The 18,534-nt window shown below is 37.9% G+C and overlaps 1 protein-coding gene across 1 annotated transcript; it reads left to right on the forward strand.

Moving 5' to 3' along the window:
* Positions 1–1,903: 1,903 nt before the first annotated feature.
* On the forward strand, positions 1,904–18,264 carry APOOL (apolipoprotein O like). The gene is made up of 9 exons (XM_042807202.1): positions 1,904–1,977; positions 8,209–8,313; positions 8,921–9,040; positions 10,591–10,645; positions 11,178–11,276; positions 12,386–12,477; positions 14,184–14,270; positions 15,923–16,079; positions 17,861–18,264. Exons 1-9 carry the CDS (start codon positions 1,966–1,968, stop codon positions 17,956–17,958), a joined length of 825 nt encoding a protein of 274 aa, XP_042663136.1. The 5' UTR covers positions 1,904–1,965; the 3' UTR covers positions 17,959–18,264.
* The last annotated feature ends 270 nt before the right edge of the window (positions 18,265–18,534 follow it).

Consider the following 18,534-nt stretch of genomic DNA (forward strand, 5'->3'; position numbering starts at 1 on the left):
ATATAAACATTCTTACTGTTTCTGTAGCAATAGGAGGTTATAAACCAAACTTTCACTAGGACTGTTTTCAATAACAAAAAATCTATAGCGCCTTGTATAAAAATCATGGAGACTCCATGACCTGTGGGCATTTTTTGTTTACAAGCAGTATGTATATAAGTATTAGAGGCAGAACTGTTATTTATCACAAAGTTATGTTGTGGAGGATTCTTTCTAAAATAAATGTATGTTTTCTGTCATTATGAAAAATAAGTATTTTAGAGCCATCTTGAAAAGTTTGAAGTGTCAACGCTTCAAATACTAGTAATCTTCCATGTTTCAGCCTTGTTTTTCTAATCAGCTGTGAGATGAACTGGGAGGTAATGGTAAACCACCTGCCTATGCCAGGGAAAATGTCTGAGTTATATCACAGGTGATGAGCATTCTGCAACTTTTCTATAATCACCATCTTGCTTAAGCGCTTTGATGAGCAGATGCTCTATTGATACTGTAGTGAAGTCCCTCAGCTCATTGACGCTAGAAAGAGAAAATTAACTGCTCTAGACTAATACAGGTAAAACTAGGTTTCAACCCCTGGATAATACAGTATTTCTTCAGTTTCACAACAGTATTTTTAATTTTATACTTGTCTATGTTGAGAGATGATCCAATAGTTTATATAGGCAATGAACGTTAGGTTTCTTTTTTCCCTCTTTTCAGATGAGTTCTGTGTGAATTACTGTAATCGGCTGCGTTTTTTCTATCACAGATTAACTTGTTAACTTTTTGTGTGTCTACAATGAAAATTTATGAATGGAAAACTTCACTGTGTGTTGCTCACTGGGCATATACCTCATGGTACATTGCACAGACGTGTAAGTTGTAAGTTGCACTGCAACATTAAAAAAGGAACATATTGCTCTTTTTTCAAAGATATTAACTTATTTAAGAGATATAGTCTGTACATTATTAAAAAGAACATTTATTCTTCCTAAATTCAAACAAAGCTTTTGTTTGGGGGGGGGGGGGGGAGGGAAGTTGTCAACTTCAGTTGTAAATTTGGACTTCAATAAACAAATTATCTGCACTTAAATTCTGTGCTTGTGTGTGTGTATGTTCTCCCAAACCTGTGATTGGGATGAATAATCACAGTCCAGTGTCAGTCCTGCATTCGAACTGGGCAGATGCAGAGTTTGTAGCCAGCTGATGTCTCCCTTGGACTGACCACACCTCCCACGCCGTTCCAACAGCTCAAGCTGTGGCTCCTTAACACCACTATCCCTCAGAAAATTGTTCTGGACATTTCCTTGGTCAAAGCAAATGCAGCTTGCATGGGGTTTTCTCTCCATTTAATGTTTTAATACGGGGACATTTGGGGTTTGTGCTTTTCTGACTGAATTGTGACTAGTAATCTTGTATTTTGGAGTAGATCTTGGGGGTAGAATATTTTCTAGGAACTAAAAAGTTAAAAAAAAAGAAAAAAAAGCACCAGAGATATGTCAGTTCATGCCAGGATTGAAGCCTCTGCTACGGTCATCTCTGTGCGCGCCGTCTCCGTTGAAGGCACCGGCAGAGACACGCACCAAAGAACAGCACTGCAGAGGCCGTACTGAGCAAGACCCCACCAAGCTCCACTTTTAAATGACAGGCACTCTGTAGGGCAGGATTAAATGAAGGCAGCTGAGCGCGGTGTCTTACAAAGCTATCAAAACCCACCCGCTACTGCCGTTGTTTATTTAGCGACTCTCGTCACCTCAAAACCCACGGGCATCCGCCTCGCTCCTGCCAGGCGGCCCCGGCGCTGAGGGAATTCCCGCTCCTTCCCCTGCGGCGGCGCCCCCGGGGGCCCGGCCGGGCTGAGGGGGCGCCCCGCGCGTGAGGGGGGACGGGACGCGCGCCCGGCCGGGCTGAGGGGGAGCCCCGCCCCCCGCCGAGCGCTCGGCCCTTCCCGCTCGCCGTAGGCGGCCGTGTGGGGCCGTCGCTAAGATGGCGGCCAAGGTGAGTGCCGCCTTGCCTAGGGGAGGGCGCTGCTGCGGCGGCCGTCTCGGCCTGGTCTCCCCCTCCCGCTCGGGGACGCCGCAGCCCCGAGGGGAGCCGGGGACACTCCGTGGGGCCGCTCGCCGTTCCCCCGCCCTTCGGCTGCTCCGCCGGTCCGCCCGCACCCTCGGCGCCTGCCAGCTGCGGGGCGGGAAGGAGCCGCTCCCGCCCCCGGTGCTCCGCGGCGCAAGGGCAGCCTGAACCGCCGCAGCGCACACGGGCCCGGCGGCTGCCCCGGCCGGGGGGTCGCTGAGCTCGGGAGGAGCCCCGGGAGCGCGGGTGGGCCCGCCAGGCTGAGTAGCTCGTTGGGGTGGGGGTACCCCGGCCCTCGCTGGCCACCCTGCACAGCCCTTCCCCAGCGCTGGCCCCGGCCTGGCTCCACAGCCGCTCTGCTCCAGCGTGAGGGGCTTAGAGGGCCGTAGTTTCCCGGAGTGGGGACATCCCTTCAGCCTGTAACGGAGGGCTCAGATGAAGGAGGAGTAGGAAAGTAAGAGGTCTCAGTATTGCCTTCTCTGTTGCAGAAGTTGAGTCAGAAAGACCTGTTTGAAGAGGGTGGTTAAATTGTACAGCAGGGGATACAAGAAGTATTCTCTTCTGGTTGGTCTCTGCTTACAGCTTCTGAAATGCCTTACACTCCTTACTCGGGAGATGAAATATGAAGCTACTGCTTTGGTAGTAGCATTGTAAAGTGTAGTGGTGGTGTGCATCACTAAACCAATGGTGTTAAAATCATGCTGTTACAAACTAACAAACAGGGCCACAATTATCTAAAATACCTTTAATTGTAGAGATAATATAGTGTATTTAAACAGGAAAAAATGTGTCTGTAAAGAATTAGGCTTTCTCTCAAACATTTAGACAGGTCTTCCAATTTTCATAGTCAAATTGGTGAATAGGTTGCTGTCACGTGATTTACTTTTGCAAAGCATTTAAAATGTGTATATATCTGCAAAGAAAAAGATGATACAAATGAGGACAGCCAAAGGAATGGAAATGAAGTATTTTACCTTATTTTGTTATGAGACAAGTACCTGAAAAAAAGAAACCTTATTTGGCTTTGCTGTATGCCTGGGTGATCTTGAAGTAGTATAATTTAGTACATAAATCTGAATGATTCAATACCTTTAGGGAAGTGACATAACTATGTGTGTTATTTGCGATTTACTATTCTTAAGTTTTCATTCTCTATGAGTTACCATCTAGCAGACAAAGATTAAAAACAAATCTGTGGAGTATTAGTAAATTGAATTGAAGTGGAAGGTTGCTCTGTTCCACTCATTTTATTTTTTTTTGTAGTTGTCATTAGAGATTTATAAATAAATACAAATCCAAATTAAAATACTCTGTTTGGCTTAGAAACTTCTGATAATTTTCATGCTTTGTGTAACATCTGGGAAAAATAAAAGAATTTGAGACAGTTTTCTTTTCTACCTCAAGACATCTAAATGGTATCAGAAAACTATAAACTCCTGCTTCTTATTCCTGAAGTAACAGCTCTTCACTGAAAATATGCAGTAGCAGCTAAAATTTTAATCTCATTTTAATCTGGCTAGTAGATTCTGATTTTGTGATAGAGAAGGCATATATATATGTATATATACACATGCATCAGGTTTTTACATATATCCTTTGATTACTTATTTTCATTTTGAGGCTTGTTCCTACCCTTAGGGCAAGTTTCCTTATGTATACTCTAGCTCCCGAAGCAAGGATCTAGAATTTGTAGAGTTTCAGTGAGAAACAATACTTAATGTCTTGGAGATTAGCATAAATTAAATATATGGTCTTATTATGCTTTAGTTTGTATTCTGCATCTTTTGAGTTGAAGATAGTGAATTCTTTTAAGTGATGAATCTGTATTTTTGATCTTTGATAAGATTGTAACACCTTGAAGTAGATTGTTTGAAATACAAAAACTTAAATCCAAAATTATCCAGGTACATTTGACAGTTTTATTATTATATTTTGATTAGTTTTACTCTAGCTCTGTGTCCTGGTTTGGGCTGAAATAGAGTTAATATTCCTTTTCAGGGACTAGAAGAGTGCTGTGTTTTGGATTTAGCTTTGGGTTTGGTAGAGAAGAATGCTGATAGCACACTGATGTTTTCAGCTGCTGCCGAGACTTCCAGGACTCTCCGACTCCCCATGTCTTGCCCGTGCGCCAGGGCACAGGGAGCAGGGAGGGAGCACGGCCACAGCACCTGACCCGAACTGGCCAGTGAAATATTCCATACCATGGACTGTCATGCTCACTATATAGAGGAGAGGTGGTTGGGAAGTTGCTCTTTCTCTCGCTTCCGGGATTGCGATTGTGGGATCTTGGTATTTCGGGATCGCTGGCCGGGAACGGGCTGGGTGTTGGTTAGCGGGTGGTGAGCAATTACGCTGTGCATCGCCCGTACTGTCATTGTTCTCATTTTATTACCATTATTAAACTGTTCCTATCTCAGCCTGCGAGTCTCCCTTCACCCCTCTAATTCCCTCCCCCATTCCCGGGTGGGTGATCAGCTGCAGTGGTTGGTTGCTGACCAGGCTCAAACCATGACACTCTACTATTAAAAGGCATAACTGTAAAAATTTTCTGCTAGAGAGCACGTAATAAATTTCTTCAGTAAATAATTGCTATTCAGTGTTCTCATCAAACATAATGCCGTGTCTGTTAGTCTGCATTGTTTAGTGCTTTGAAATAACCAATGTGCTTTCTATGCTTGGGGAAAAAAAAACAGCCCACTGGTGGTACATGGTGCAGTGTGATGGCAGTGTCAGGAGCATGGCACTGGTATTACTGGAAATCTTCTGACTCTTTCCATTGACCTTCCCCTCCTCCCTCCATCCAGAGCATTAAAGCTGGTAACTTCGTATGTAGTTCTGGTGATGTTTATATCTATGTTCATACCGAATTCATCTCCAGAAGATGTCATCTGAGCTCGTGGCTTTTCTAACTGCTGGTATTTAGATCTGTTGCCATTAGGGACTGGATGATTTTCTTTTGTTAGTTTCATAGGGTTTAGGTCAGAACATTAATTCGGATAAAAGCAGGACTAGTAATAAGATGCAGAGCAGATGTTGAACTATTTCAATTAAAAAAAAAAATCCTGCATTCATTAAAGAGAACATTATCTGGTTTGAATCAGTTATTGACTGGTGCTATGGAATCATTCTGGTGGTTGACCATGTAATTCCAGGATTTTTTACAGCTCAACCTTGTTGCAAATGGTTTTCTCTGTACTTCTTTCCTAGTTTCTTTGAAACAGCTACATGATCCTGTCATTTCTTACACCTCAATAACTTCTTTTAGAAGTAAAATATCATTTAATTTCTTTAGCTAAACAATAGATGATTTTCCTTGTTTAATACTTGATATCCTTTGAAGTTATTTTAATAAAATAATCTTAATAAGAAGAAATAACTTAGCTAATTGAGGTATTTTTAATATACCTAGTCATTAGATAAAGGAAGAGGATAGACAACTCAATGTAGTGAAGCCTCTTTTGTGTAGTCAAGGTGACGTTGCTTCTCTTTTACCTCAGTTCTTTGTGATTTCCATAGAAAAGAGTGAAACCTTCTTGGAATAGTTGTGCCAGCTAAATGTTAGATAGAACAGCTGTTCGCTTGGGTTTTGAAACATGCATTTGTCTTCAGGTGTCCAAAAGTGAAGCAATTACTGTCAGTCAGGAATTGGACTACTTTCATCACTCCTGATATAGCTTTCTCTTTTACATTTAGCACAATAAACTCCACTGACTTTCTAAAACAAATTAATCAAATTTATTAAGTGAAGAATATAACTTTTTAATGATTTCTCACTTCTAAATTTTTATTTTCCTTCTAGTGTCTACTGAATATTGGTATGTTGTCTTGGCAGCATCATGTACTGAAATAGCCTATCTTAATTAGGATACATTTTAAACCCTTTCCTTTAATAATGCTTTAAAAATACAGACTTTCCTTTGAAGGTGGATATCCCTTCATAGGTAATATTCTGTAGCTCAGACTGTGGCATTATGCTCTAAGCAACATTATCAGAAGTGCAGTTACTGTGTTCATCGGTTCATATTTTGATTATTTCATCCTCTCTCACCCATCTTCTCTGTCCTGGGGCTGTTCAGTGGTGGGAGAGCTGCTCCCCTGTGCTGGGCACAGCTGAGTCAACAGAGGCTCCTGGTGACTTTTTCTGCTAAGGTCGCCGTGTTAGGCACTGAAAGAAGAAATGACAAGTCCTCTTCAGTATAGCAGTCATGACCTAAGTTGTACTAAGTGTGTAAAATCATTGATATTTAGTGTTAATTAACATTACATGTTAAACCTTTTGTCAACATGTGACAACTGAATCTTTTCACAGTGCTGGTCAACATATGTGGTCTCAGCTGGCTGTATTTTCACATATGTAGGACTTTTCACTCTAGATTTCTGGGAGAGGTATCACCTTTGTCTTCCTCCTGACCATGTCTGCGCTCGCCAACATAGCTAGGTTAGCATGGGAAAAACGCGGTTCTTTCATAACATGGTTTTTGGGATCTCCCCCTCTGCCCCTCTCCAAATCCAGATGTGTTATTGACTTGCACAGTGTCTGCTCCCACCCCTGTGCGTGTATGGTGTGTGTAAACCCTCCCTGCCGAGGTGAGGGAACAGGCGGCAGCTTCCACGAGTCGCGGGGTTTGCGTCGCTGCCCTGCCTGCCGGCCTCTGGGGGAAGAGGAGCTCGCTCAGCCTCTGCTTCCATGCTGTCCCCATCTCCCCCGAGTGGGACTCGCTGCTCTCGCTGCAGTGGATCCCCAGCTTCCATCTGGTGGCTGTGTCCCCTTAGCTTCCTGTGCTAAAAAATGCAACTACGGAATCATTTTTAGCTTTATCCTACAGCTTTCAGCTTTGGCATTTTCTAGTTGTCCCTTCTTCCATAAGGCCTCTCATCATTGCAGTTTCCTTTGTTCTCCTGCAGCTTTGTGTTTCACTGTGATTGTATGATCTGAAAGTTTTGCTATGATGATGGCTCAGTTTACTTCAGAAGTGAGGGTGTTTTTCTGTCTTGAGTAGTTTAATCTGCACATGATTGATGTCTTATGAACCTGAGCTAATTCAAGGTGGTGCTTTTGCATTTCTTTCTGTTTGTTGTGTTTTAGTTATTATAACTAAATGCTGTGGAGTAAATCCCACTCCTTTGACAGGATATTTCCAACTGAAAGCTGAGATAACAATGAGGATATAGTAGAGTTTTGTACTAGGGATTTAAGGTATTTCCCAAAATCAAGTTAGTCTTTTCCCTGCTTTTCTATTTTCCTGGCACTCTACCAACGTCATCTCTATGCAGATCCTGGGAACATTTTTCATACTTGTTTTCGCATTTTTCAAGTTTCAGAAATGCTTCAGGTGAAGAACAGAACAGAAGAGTCTTTACTGATATATAAGAAACCATAATGTACCAAAGTTGCAGATGTTTCAACATATTGTGGCAAGTTTTCTAGTATACGGTATGCTGGTGTACTTAATGCCAGCTCTGATTTTAAATGATTGCCTTAAGATTCCAAAATATTCATGGCAAAGGTGTATTTGAGTTTAAGCTTTGTGTAATATACTGTGTTTATTTCCAAATTAATGTTCCAGGTAGACATCAAACTCTCGTGACCAAAGCTGTATTTCTGTAATTGATATTGTAACATACATGGTTCAAAAGGTTAAGGAGGTGATTCTTATTTCCAGTTATTGCTGTGTATTCTGATTTACTTTTGAAATGCAGTTATTCCAAACAGACAGTAGTTGAACCGTTCTGTGAATTGGAAAGGAGATGACATTTTGTCTGACATCATGGAGAATTCCTGTAAATAAAATTGAGGTGCTTTTTGCTGAAATAAGAGTCCTTCATTGGCTTAGAGTACCTGTATGTTGAATAGGTTAGGACTTAATTTACTTTAAGGGATGATGGAAGCATCAACATGGCTTTGAACGCAAAATTCTTCCTGGTATTTTAGACATAACTGTTGTTGTCAGTGATCTCTATCTTTCTTTACCTTTGTAATTTGAAAAAATGCATAAGACAGAGGACGTTCCTAAAAGGCATACTGTGTTAAAAGGGTTTTAAAAGTGACTTGTTTAATCCCATCTTTGATCAAACACAGCACAGTAGTAAACTCCAGACTTTGCTGGAGTGAATTTGTTATTTCTGCATTAAGATTCCCTTTTTTCATGTCTGTCCCAGGTGGCAAAGCTGGCAGCTGTTTCTTCTGGTCTGCCATTTGCATGTATTACTGTATATGCAGCAACAGAAAAGGAATCAAAAAGTCAGCTGGTGAAGCCAAGTCAGGTAGGAAACTTACTGTGTGTCAGTCTGTAAAATAATACTAGAATCTGCAGAATACCATCTCTTTCCATTGAATTCTATCACCCAGTCAATAAAATACATAGCGAAGTAGTATGTAATAGTAAAAACTAGCTCCTAAATAACTGACCACTATAGCACTAATAAAACATGAAGTGTTATGATAATAAGTTAGTAAAGTTTTATCTCATTCATTATTACATTATCTCCAGACTGAAGCCAGAAAAGGTAAGAGTATAATACTTACTGATAATAATAGTCTTTTTCTATTCTACAATTTCTAGTAATACATACCTGTATTTTCCAACTATTCTTGCTCGTGCTTTTTCTGAATAAAAGATATTTTTATCATGCCCAGTAATTCTACTTCTTAGAACCTATACAATACTTTCAGTTTTAATTTCTAAAGAATTAACCTGTGGTCACACTTGGGTAAAATAACTCTGTAACTACAAAAGAGCATAGTTTGAGGCAGAGGTTTTGTTTGCTGTAATGGGAGCATTAAGGATTTGCAGTCTTGAAAAACACTATTCAGTGTAAATACAGTATATAAAACTGTGTCCCTACAGTACAGTTATGCTTTTCTTTCCAGCTTCCAATTTACGGTCCACCACCTCTGAAATTGAAATACATAGAAGAACAGCCTGGTCGCTTGCAGAAGCAATTTTCTTCAGTAAGACAGACAACCGGCCGCTATATTGGATGGTGCAAGGTAAGAAATACCTGCACCCCAAGTTTCCTACAGTTCCTGACAGCACTTGACTAAAACATTGGAAAAACAGCATATTTCACCCTGGAGGGTTTTTTTGCAGTTCCTTGTATTAGCATATACCTATAATTTGAGATGCAAAATGAACCCTTCTCTCATTTTCTCTACTGTGCTTGTACGAGGGAGCCTGGGCATTCATCCCGTTTTCCAAATCAAAAGGCAGGGACATCAAAGAGGTCTGTTTCAGTCAATGCTAAACTGGATCTAGGCCAACCCACAGCATCAGGTTCAGAAATATCTCTTGGTTAACTTCTACAGCAGGAGTTACATAGGTAAATACTTGCTAGCAGAACTTGATAGCATTTAGGAGTCTGAAATTCCATGGAGAGAGAGTGAGCCGCTTCCAAAGGGCAGGCCAAAAGATGCAATTTAGGTACTTCAGGAAAGACAAACGGAGTGCATCCAGTATAACTATTAAAGCAGGCTGTTACTAACTAGTCATCAAAAATACCTCGCAACTCTGCTGTTGAATATTCTAAGGATAGAAGAAAACATGATGCCTGTCACCATTCTCTTAACTGCTGGTAAATGACAACTTTTTACTCTGGCTATTGTTGGTGTAAGAAATTCTATGCTTGTTTTTTTTTCCATTACAAACAAAATAGACCTTATTATTTGAAAGAGGCAAGGAAATCAAAATATTTTCCTGTATTTTCTGTAAATTTTGATTCCGTTCATTTGAATATTTTGTCAGTGACTGCATTACTAAAATAATTCAATTATAAATTTGTATCAAACTTTTCTGTGTCCTTAATCAAGTGTTTCAGAGATTGACTAGCAGTGACCTCTGGTGGTACAAATTCCGTGTTACTGCAAACAAATGGTTTCAGTGAAGTAACTCAAGTTGACATTCTCTGTCATTAATCACCTAAAAAATGTGTATTTACTCAATTTGCTTAGCAATCTGAGGACAGTGATACTAATAATAGGCTAGTAGAAGGTTTTTTTATGGATAAAGAAGAACTTGTAATTAAATAAATTTACCAATTTGAAGGGAGTAATGCAAACTAGTTGAGCACACATTTTAGACCAAATCAGTATTGCTTATCTTTAGCAAAACTGAGCACCGTTTTTACAAACTAAAAGACAAAGTCAGTTTTGCTGGGTAAGTCTCTCTAGAGAAGGGGAGAATGTATTTTATGATAGTATTTTCTTATTTTATACTTGATGTCCTGATGTTTTGCTACCCTATAATTTTGTTCCTGAGATGCCAATTTTGAAAGTCATCTTGCTATATTAAAGAGATTTTTTAAAATTAAATATGGATGGAAGTTTTAAAAATATAAATACGGTAGTCAGAAAGGGTATAGATCTCATCACAGCTTCTATAGAAGTTCACTGATCTGGTTTGATTTTTTTGAAGTTACATAAGATTTCTTTGCCTCATTGTGCTGAGCCATATGTATCAACTGAGTAGTTTTGTACTGAAAACATGTACTTTTGCAAAAATTCTACGTTTATTTTGTTTCTCTTTTCTTTTTTTTCCCCCCTAGGATGCTTTTGTCTTTGTTAAGAATGGAATAATGGATTCAATTCAGTTTGGAAAAGGTATGCAAGTGACATATTTTTTGAATTGAGCATTTTCTGTTGTTTCTCCTTGCAACTTAAAAAGATGGTTGAAACAGCAAATTCTAGTTGCAGGGGGGAGGATGGGGGAAAGGTGGAAGGGAGTGTACTGGAATACTTGCCACAGGTGTGGGGGGGAAAGAAATGGGACCACTCTTAATTCAGTATGGATTTTAATTTCTGTTCTCAAATGAGAGAAATGACCAAGTAAATAGTATTTTTAATTCATTTGATTTTAGCTTTGTTTTAAAAATCATAGTATTACAGAATCACTGAAGTTAGAATTTCTGTAGATCCATAGATCTCTCTGGATGAGACAGACTGCAGAGTATGCACCAGGAAAATAAGGCATCTTCATTCATTAACAAAAAATCCAGTCTTGGACTGTTTTCAGTTTGGAATATTCATAATTTTATTTCCATCTTTATTTTCTTCAGTGGGAAATAAAATAAAATGATTAATATTGAATTGCTATGTTGCTTTTTTTTTTTTTTTTTTTTTTTATTATTCTAAGATGCTTATGTTTACCTGAAGAATCCACCTCCAGAATTTCTTCCCAAAGTTGGTGTAATTACAATATCAGGCTTAGCTGGCATAGTGCTGGCAAGAAAAGGTAGGTTTTTTTGCTTATTTTCATTATTGGTGTGTTGAACACGTAGCAATTTTAATGGTCAAAAGATTTTTCTGAAATATAGGCAAAACCTATGTAACTAGTATTAAAAAAAAAAAAAAAATCCTTCCTGATAAATTGAAGGGACATAATTAAATATTTTTTTTAGAAGCTGGCTAAGTCCAAATAGACAGAGCAAATTATATAGTCATTTTTAATGGTGGAATCGACAGAAATTCAAAGCAGGACACTAGTTTTGAGTTTGTTCGTTACTGGTTTTCAAAAACAGTGTATATATGAGAGGAAATTAGAGACAAATTAACAGCTAAGGTTACTGAATATAGTGAAACCAAAGGGAATTTAGAGGAAAGAAGCTAAAGAATGTTGGTGTTTGGCTAGCAGGTACAAGAGAATACCCAGTGGAAGGGATGGTTTCAGCAGCTTTGAAGCTGAAAGGGTAATGTAGTACAGACAGCCACCTCTCCTTTCAAGATAAATATTTGAGGAGTAGTACTTAACCTGCCAGAAAATATTGTTCACAAAATGTTCATCTGTAACACCCGAGTGTGTGTCTAGCTGAATATTTCACAAAGCAAATGGATTAATGAGAATATTGGATATTAGTAAACACGTTCTTCTTGTATCCCTGTTACTTTTTTGGTGGACAGATTTAAAAAAAAAAAAAAGGGGTTTGAGAATCTGCCAGCAGGGTTCCTTGTCAACAAACAGGAACCTGAGCCTGGCCCAGCCATTCTCGCGTTTGAACAAAGAGGCCCCAGTTTCCAGGCTCCCGGCTGCTCCGAATGCTGCAATCTGTGTCCTCAAGGGAGTGTGCGTGGGACTAGTGAAGAACCACAGCATCTCTGAAGTGACACAGACATTCTCATTTTCCACAATATTGGGAAATCTAATTTGGGGTTATTTATGTACAGAATATCAGTATCTCCTGCACTAAACTATAATCACACCCTGTGTTCTCTCCTTCAGCTGTTATGGGGGTATGTTTGATGGAAGTAATGGTTAGGGGTTAAACAGCTGCTTTTAATCAATACAACTGCCTAGCTTTACATTTCATTAGTGTCTAATTATTTGAAATATTTGGCTTTATACAGATTCTAGATTTAAGAAAATTGCTTATCCTTTGGGACTTACTACTTTAGGAATTTCTGTTTGTTACCCAGCTCAGTCAGTGGTAATTGCCAAGGTAAGTTTACTTGTTTTTTAATATTGAAATAACAGTGAATTTAGTCATAGCATTCTCATTTCACCTGAACTAAGCATCATGGGACTAGAAGTCAGAATTCCCATGCATCTTCATTAAAACATGTAATGCATCATGTGTTAATTGCATAACTATAAAAAAATAATAAAATAATTGAATTCAAAAATGCAGCCTCTCAATTTTTTATCATAATTTCTCAAATAAATGAAGATTATTTTATCTTGCTCAAATAAAAATAAATAAAAACCAAAGCTTTGCCGGTCTTGATAGGTACAGAATTTGAGATACTGTACAATTGCATCTCTTCTTAGAATTCCTTGTTTTCCAATTACTGTCATCGTGCAGTTTTCTGCCTGATTAGAATATGTCTTAGCTGTTCATGTAGAAAAGCAGAACTATACTTAATAACTTGTATGCAAGAATTGTTTGCACATTTTCTACCCAAAAAATGAATTGAAAAGCAGGATAAAACGTCTATATATGTCTTCCTCCCCCATAGCTTTCCAGTGTTTCCCTTTTTAGAAAAGCACATATTGCTCCATAATAATCCTTGGTAGTTCCTTTATGAACTTCGTATTTATAGTTTTAAAACTGCACTTCTGTATTAAATTGATGAGATCGGAAAATTTAGTTTAGTTAGTTGTGTTTGGTTCTAGGATTTACGAATCTTTTAGTTAAAAGCTCAGATTTAAGTTTTGACAGAACGATTTGTGGAATATTATCCTGAAATCTGATTGGAAAAACTACTGTTGAATTTCTAACTTTCTATCATGATGAATCAGTTGTTACTGTTATTAATTTTAGTGGGGTGGTTTTATTTGGTATTTCTATACTTCCAGAGTACTCAGGAAGATACTGCAAAGACCTTTACTGTCGTTAAAATCTTTGGGCAACCTTATATTGCTAAACTGTTGGTTTTTTCTTGTATGCAAATCAATGAGGGCTATGGTTTCTCAAGAGGAAGTGGGATTTCTTGGCTTGCTGTCATAAGACTTAAATGTCAGGGTTGGAAGGTGGAGAAATTAATAGGAAAGCTACACTGTATGTTATGACTTATCTCCGAAAGCTAAAGCTGTGTTTCCTATCTACTTACATTATGTATCACTTTTTGCACAGTTTTTGTAGTTGCGTCAGTGAAATATTCTGTTTCTATAGAGCACTTATAAAGGTACTCCATAGTTACTGGATTATTATAAAATTACTTTTACAATATAAAAATATATTGTAAAATTACATTATAAAAAAAGAGACTGAAGGATTTGGCCATTTGTAAAGCAAGGCACTGCTCACTAACATGGGCCAGGTCATCTTTTGGGGCTTTTTCCTTTTGTGTTACCGTCCTTGATCATTTCCAACCCAGTGAGACAAGTTTGGATCTTTTAAAACTGCTGCTCCAGGCTATTGTCCTAATGTTGCTGAAACACTGTTTGCTGATAAGGTTTTGATTTTGAGTAGGCAGATGCAGCATGTGAATGCTACCTGTGGATTTCTAATACCTGTTTAAACACTATTTAGGATTTGCTTGATGTGAGAGAAATATGCACTGGATCTTGAAAAGAGATGATTAAAATGTCTTACTATGGGGTCAAGCATGTTCTCATGCAAATAAGATGCATTTCATATGAATGGTCTGTATATCTTAGTATTTTTAAAGCTGTTGTTAATTTTTTTTTTTTCTAAAAAAATAGGTAACAGGGAAAAAGTTATTTTCTGCAAGCCATCAAACCTATGAAGCTGTGCGATCACTATGGGCAAAAAAGGAAGATGTCACCAAGGTAGGCTTTCTGAAGGCATGACTGCAACTCGTAAATTCAAAGGGAGTGTAGAAGTAAATTAGAAGATCAAGTACTATGCTGCTGATACTGTTTAAGATCACTAATTGCAATAAGTGAGGCACAAAAACTTCTCTGGTATTTTTGTAACTTCAGTGTTTAATTGATGTCATATTTGTTACACATTTTAGACAAGTAGACAGTGAGATCCCCTACATAGTCCCACAATACATGTAAGATGCACAAGAGAAGACTGAGCTTCTATTGCAGCTCATTTCTGATCTTGAAAAAAATAATCCATTCTGATTCAAGTTTTGGTCTTAAGCAGACCACTGAAGTTAAGATACAGGCACGCAGAAATACAGTAGATTATTTTTAAACATATCAGTGAAGGAAATTTCACAACCCTTCCAGTTAGTGTGTTTTAATTATCCTGTGATAGAAATTGTCCATGTCTGATTTTTCTTTTTTCTTGTCTGTCCTCATTGCAGCCATAGTGAGTAAATGGTCAGTAACCTCTTTATATTGACCCATGACATATGGAAAATTTATCATGGCTTTTGACATTATCTTCTCCCAGTATCACCTTTCTCATAGAGCAGGCTTTCTAATTTGTACGTAATTCTTCTTCTCCTCTGAGCTTTCTCTAGTTTCTCTTTCCTTTATCTGATTTTAGGGGTTTTTGTGTGTGGTTTGTGTTGTTTGTTTGGTTTTGTTTTTTTAAATGAAGTGGTTAAGATAGGACATAGTAAACGAGCTGCGGCCTTGCCAGCACAAAGTAGAGAGAAATATTAACCTCCTGTAAATTACATATGGAATTTGGGTTAGTACATCCCATAATTAAACATATTTTTTTCTGCAACCTGAAAGGGTTTTTCTCCAATGGAAATTCATAAGCCCTTGACAAAAGTAGTACTTTGCTGTGTGCAGTGATATTTTTTGCCTTTTTTTTGTAAAAAAAATTGAAGTTTCTCAGTTAACATTTATAAGTGTTTTGCTTTAAATTTACAGTGTTCATTTGTATGCAGTCCTCACCTTTTATTTCCACTGAGGAGCACAAGTGGAATTCTGAGTTTTGAAAATGAGATTCAGATAAATGTCATTACACTGATAGCAAAACAAGAATTTATGCAGTAAAGACAGTTTCTATTAACTTTATTTTTTCCCTGAGTGAAGCCTGTTCCCAAACCAGTATACTGTTTTTCATTACTAGGTTGTTACCATGATTTATCTTTCCATCTTCTGTTAACTAAGGGTAGTAAGTGTTCTGTAAAATATAAATGCAATTTCAGTCTTGTGTGAGACTACAGGTTCCTCATATGTAAATGAACAGTGACTTCCTTGTGAAGTACTTTGAGGGTCTCAGACAAAAGCACAGTATCAGACTTAAGTATATACTCATGACAAAGTAAGTTTCCTTACATGTGAATTTGAAGTTCTGGTATCTGAACTGTGGGGCTCTTCCATGCATTTTATTTTTTCCAGCTGTGTCCCTTGAGTGCAGCTGCCTTTAACGTTTCTAGCTGAATATCATTGTATGATGTCATATCTGAAAATAATTTAATAGAAGATAAGCTTTAAAGTCTGGAAGCTTTATTTTGCAATAATGGATTAAGCGTATATGTGCATTTTTTTTATTAATGTTTGGTTCACAGCTGCAGCAAGAGTCAAAACCAGTTACGCAAGAAGATAAGAAAAAGAAAGAAATTTCTGGTACAAAACCTGAGTCTGCTATTGAGTCGAAATCATTTAACAGAAGAGAATCTTCTCCGGTAGAGTCTTGGAGTAATAGAGACCTAGTGCCTTCATCAGGTGAATTAAACATTTCAAATGCAATCTTGGGGCAATTGGCAAATCCAATTACTTGACTTAATTTTGTAGTTAGCCTTGCTTTAAAATGGAGCAGACTGTCATAGCATATTATTCTTTAGAATATATTGTACACGCTGTCATTTGATACATACTTCAGAGCCTCAGGGAGGTGATAATTTTCTCACGGTGGACCCTGGTCACAGCATCAGAATTCTTACATATGTGTTGTCGTCTCTCAGTAATGTTTTCTTTCACTCCATGTGGTGTGGACCATATCCTGTATTGTTAGCAGTGAGATGATATCATCAAGTACTTCTGTTAAATACTTACTTTAAATTATCTTTCTGTTGTCAGAATACCATAAATGTAATTTAAAGGATTACTGCTGGATTTTTGTGAAAACAGCTAATTTGAATTACTGTTCATTTCTCTGTATGGGTTCTATGTCTTCAGATATTGGTAAAAGAGGAATGCGTAATTGACTGAAGCATTAGATTTTATTTTGCTAGGTTATTTGCAGTGATGTTCTTTATTTTATCTTAAGTAGTTGAGATAATCAACTAGATCATGTAGCAACATATTTATCATACAAATAATTTGATAGTCCAGTTGCTAAGAGTAATAGTGGAATTACATATTAAAGGAGAACTAAATTTGTTTTAAAATATTATTAGCTTTTGTAGGGGCAGTTTCTGAATTTTGCTTGTCACTTAAACTTGCTTATTTCTTTTTATTGTGTTCTTTACCAGAACATTTTTTTTTCTGGAAAGCAAACAGAACATATTTGGATGGAGTTTCTACTCTTTTTTTTTTCTTTTTTTCCTTTATTTTCACTATAATACACATTCACATCTTTCTTTGCTTTGCACCTGTGTTTTTTTCTGATTTAGTTTGTGGAATGCTTTGATCTGCTTTTACATTCACTTCAGGCCAGACTGTCTTTAATGGCTTTATGTATATAGATATTTTCTGTTTTGCTTTCATGAGTGTAATTAGTTCACATCCCTAGTACAGCCAAAAGTGTCTATGCCCTAAATTAATCTGTGTTGTCAGAGACATTTATTTTCACTAGTCCAAATGGGGCAAAGCTTTCAGGAGAACATAGCACCCTTTGTTAAACCAACTGATGTAACTAGAAAAGAAGCAGACTAGTAGTAGGAGGCACAGCCCTAGAAAACCTGCCTTTTATATTCTCTTACATCCTCTGGAATTACAGCAGCATTAAATATATCAGTCTTTATGCATTATCATTCAGGATGAGTTTGAGGGCTCAACATTTTAGTAAACTTAGTTCACTGTTTTTGGAAGTCATGAAGCGAAACTAGGTAAGAGTGTTTGTCTTAATTTGGAATTCTTACCATCTGGCAGCAGCTTCAGGGAAGATACTGATTCAGTTGGTTTTGGAGGACAGCAGTGCTCCTGGGCGCAGTGGGGGAAGAAAGACTGGAGATTTCTTTTCCATGTTCCAAACTTTCCCTTCTTTTCCATGAGTAGAGCAAAGCAACACTATTTCTTCTCTCACCCTGCTGTGCTCAGGAAGTAGCATTCAGGTATAAAGGATAGAAGGAAGACCTGCTCTCCACCCACTGCTGTATGCTCATAATTACAATATGCCTTCATCATCCTGTATCAGTCACTTTACAGATGTTCTAGTTAAAACTGTGGGGTTTTGATCTTTTGTGTTTGGCAATACAGTAATTCTCAAAATGTGTCAATAAGCTTTTTTCCCTACCACTCAAATGTATATGTACTTTTAAATTAAATTTCTTTATCTCTAACAGGAACAGTGAAGACACCAAAATTTAAGCCTGATCCAAAACTTGTGGACCATGGTCAGTCCAGCCCAGAAGATGTGGATATGTACAGTACTAGAAGCTAAGACAAATCTGCTTACAAATCTTTGCAAAGCATTGCAGACAAGGGGGAGGGAAGATGGGAAGGAATAACTCTTACAATACATACTCTGTGAGGTATAAATTAATCAGGTATTTTCTTATTGCCCAGTTTGTATTATTGACTTATGTGATTAGCGAGTATTTTGTTTCTCACTACTTAGAAGCAGTGAAAATTCACTCGTCGTCAGTGTCATTAGTGAGACACTGAGAAAATGAGATTTCTCAGTGTCTTCTCACAATGAGGTTTCTCTGTGCCAAGCTTGTTAATAAATGTTACTTCACAAAGTATATTTGAAAATGTAAACATAACTCTGTACTCCAGCTCAGATGTTCATTGCTCTCAAAGAAGAAAGTGATGTTGGGGTTTGCAGAGGCTTCTTTGTCTTTTTTTTTTTCTTTCAGCTCTGGAATGAAGCGCAACTTCTTATTGGTCTGAGTACCCTTAAAAAGCCAGTTGTTATATCGTACAAGTAGCATCAATGCTTGTATAAACAAATTTTTTTTTTTTTTTCATTGCAAAGTCATTTGCTGTTACTTACCTCTTTCACAAAGGTGAATGG

Source organism: Tyto alba, unplaced genomic scaffold, assembly GCF_018691265.1.
Source record: "Tyto alba isolate M040663 unplaced genomic scaffold, T.alba_DEE_v4.0 Super-Scaffold_5, whole genome shotgun sequence".
In the NCBI taxonomy this organism is placed as follows: Eukaryota; Metazoa; Chordata; class Aves; order Strigiformes; family Tytonidae; genus Tyto; species Tyto alba.

Excerpts from the sequence above, each read along its gene's own strand:
- APOOL (XM_042807202.1), top strand. Across the intron at positions 9,041-10,590 it reads GCTATATTGGATGGTGCAAG|GATGCTTTTGTCTTTGTTAA; the intron begins GTAAGAAATACC and ends TTTCCCCCCTAG. Across the intron at positions 16,080-17,860 it reads AGACCTAGTGCCTTCATCAG|GAACAGTGAAGACACCAAAA; the intron begins GTGAATTAAACA and ends TATCTCTAACAG.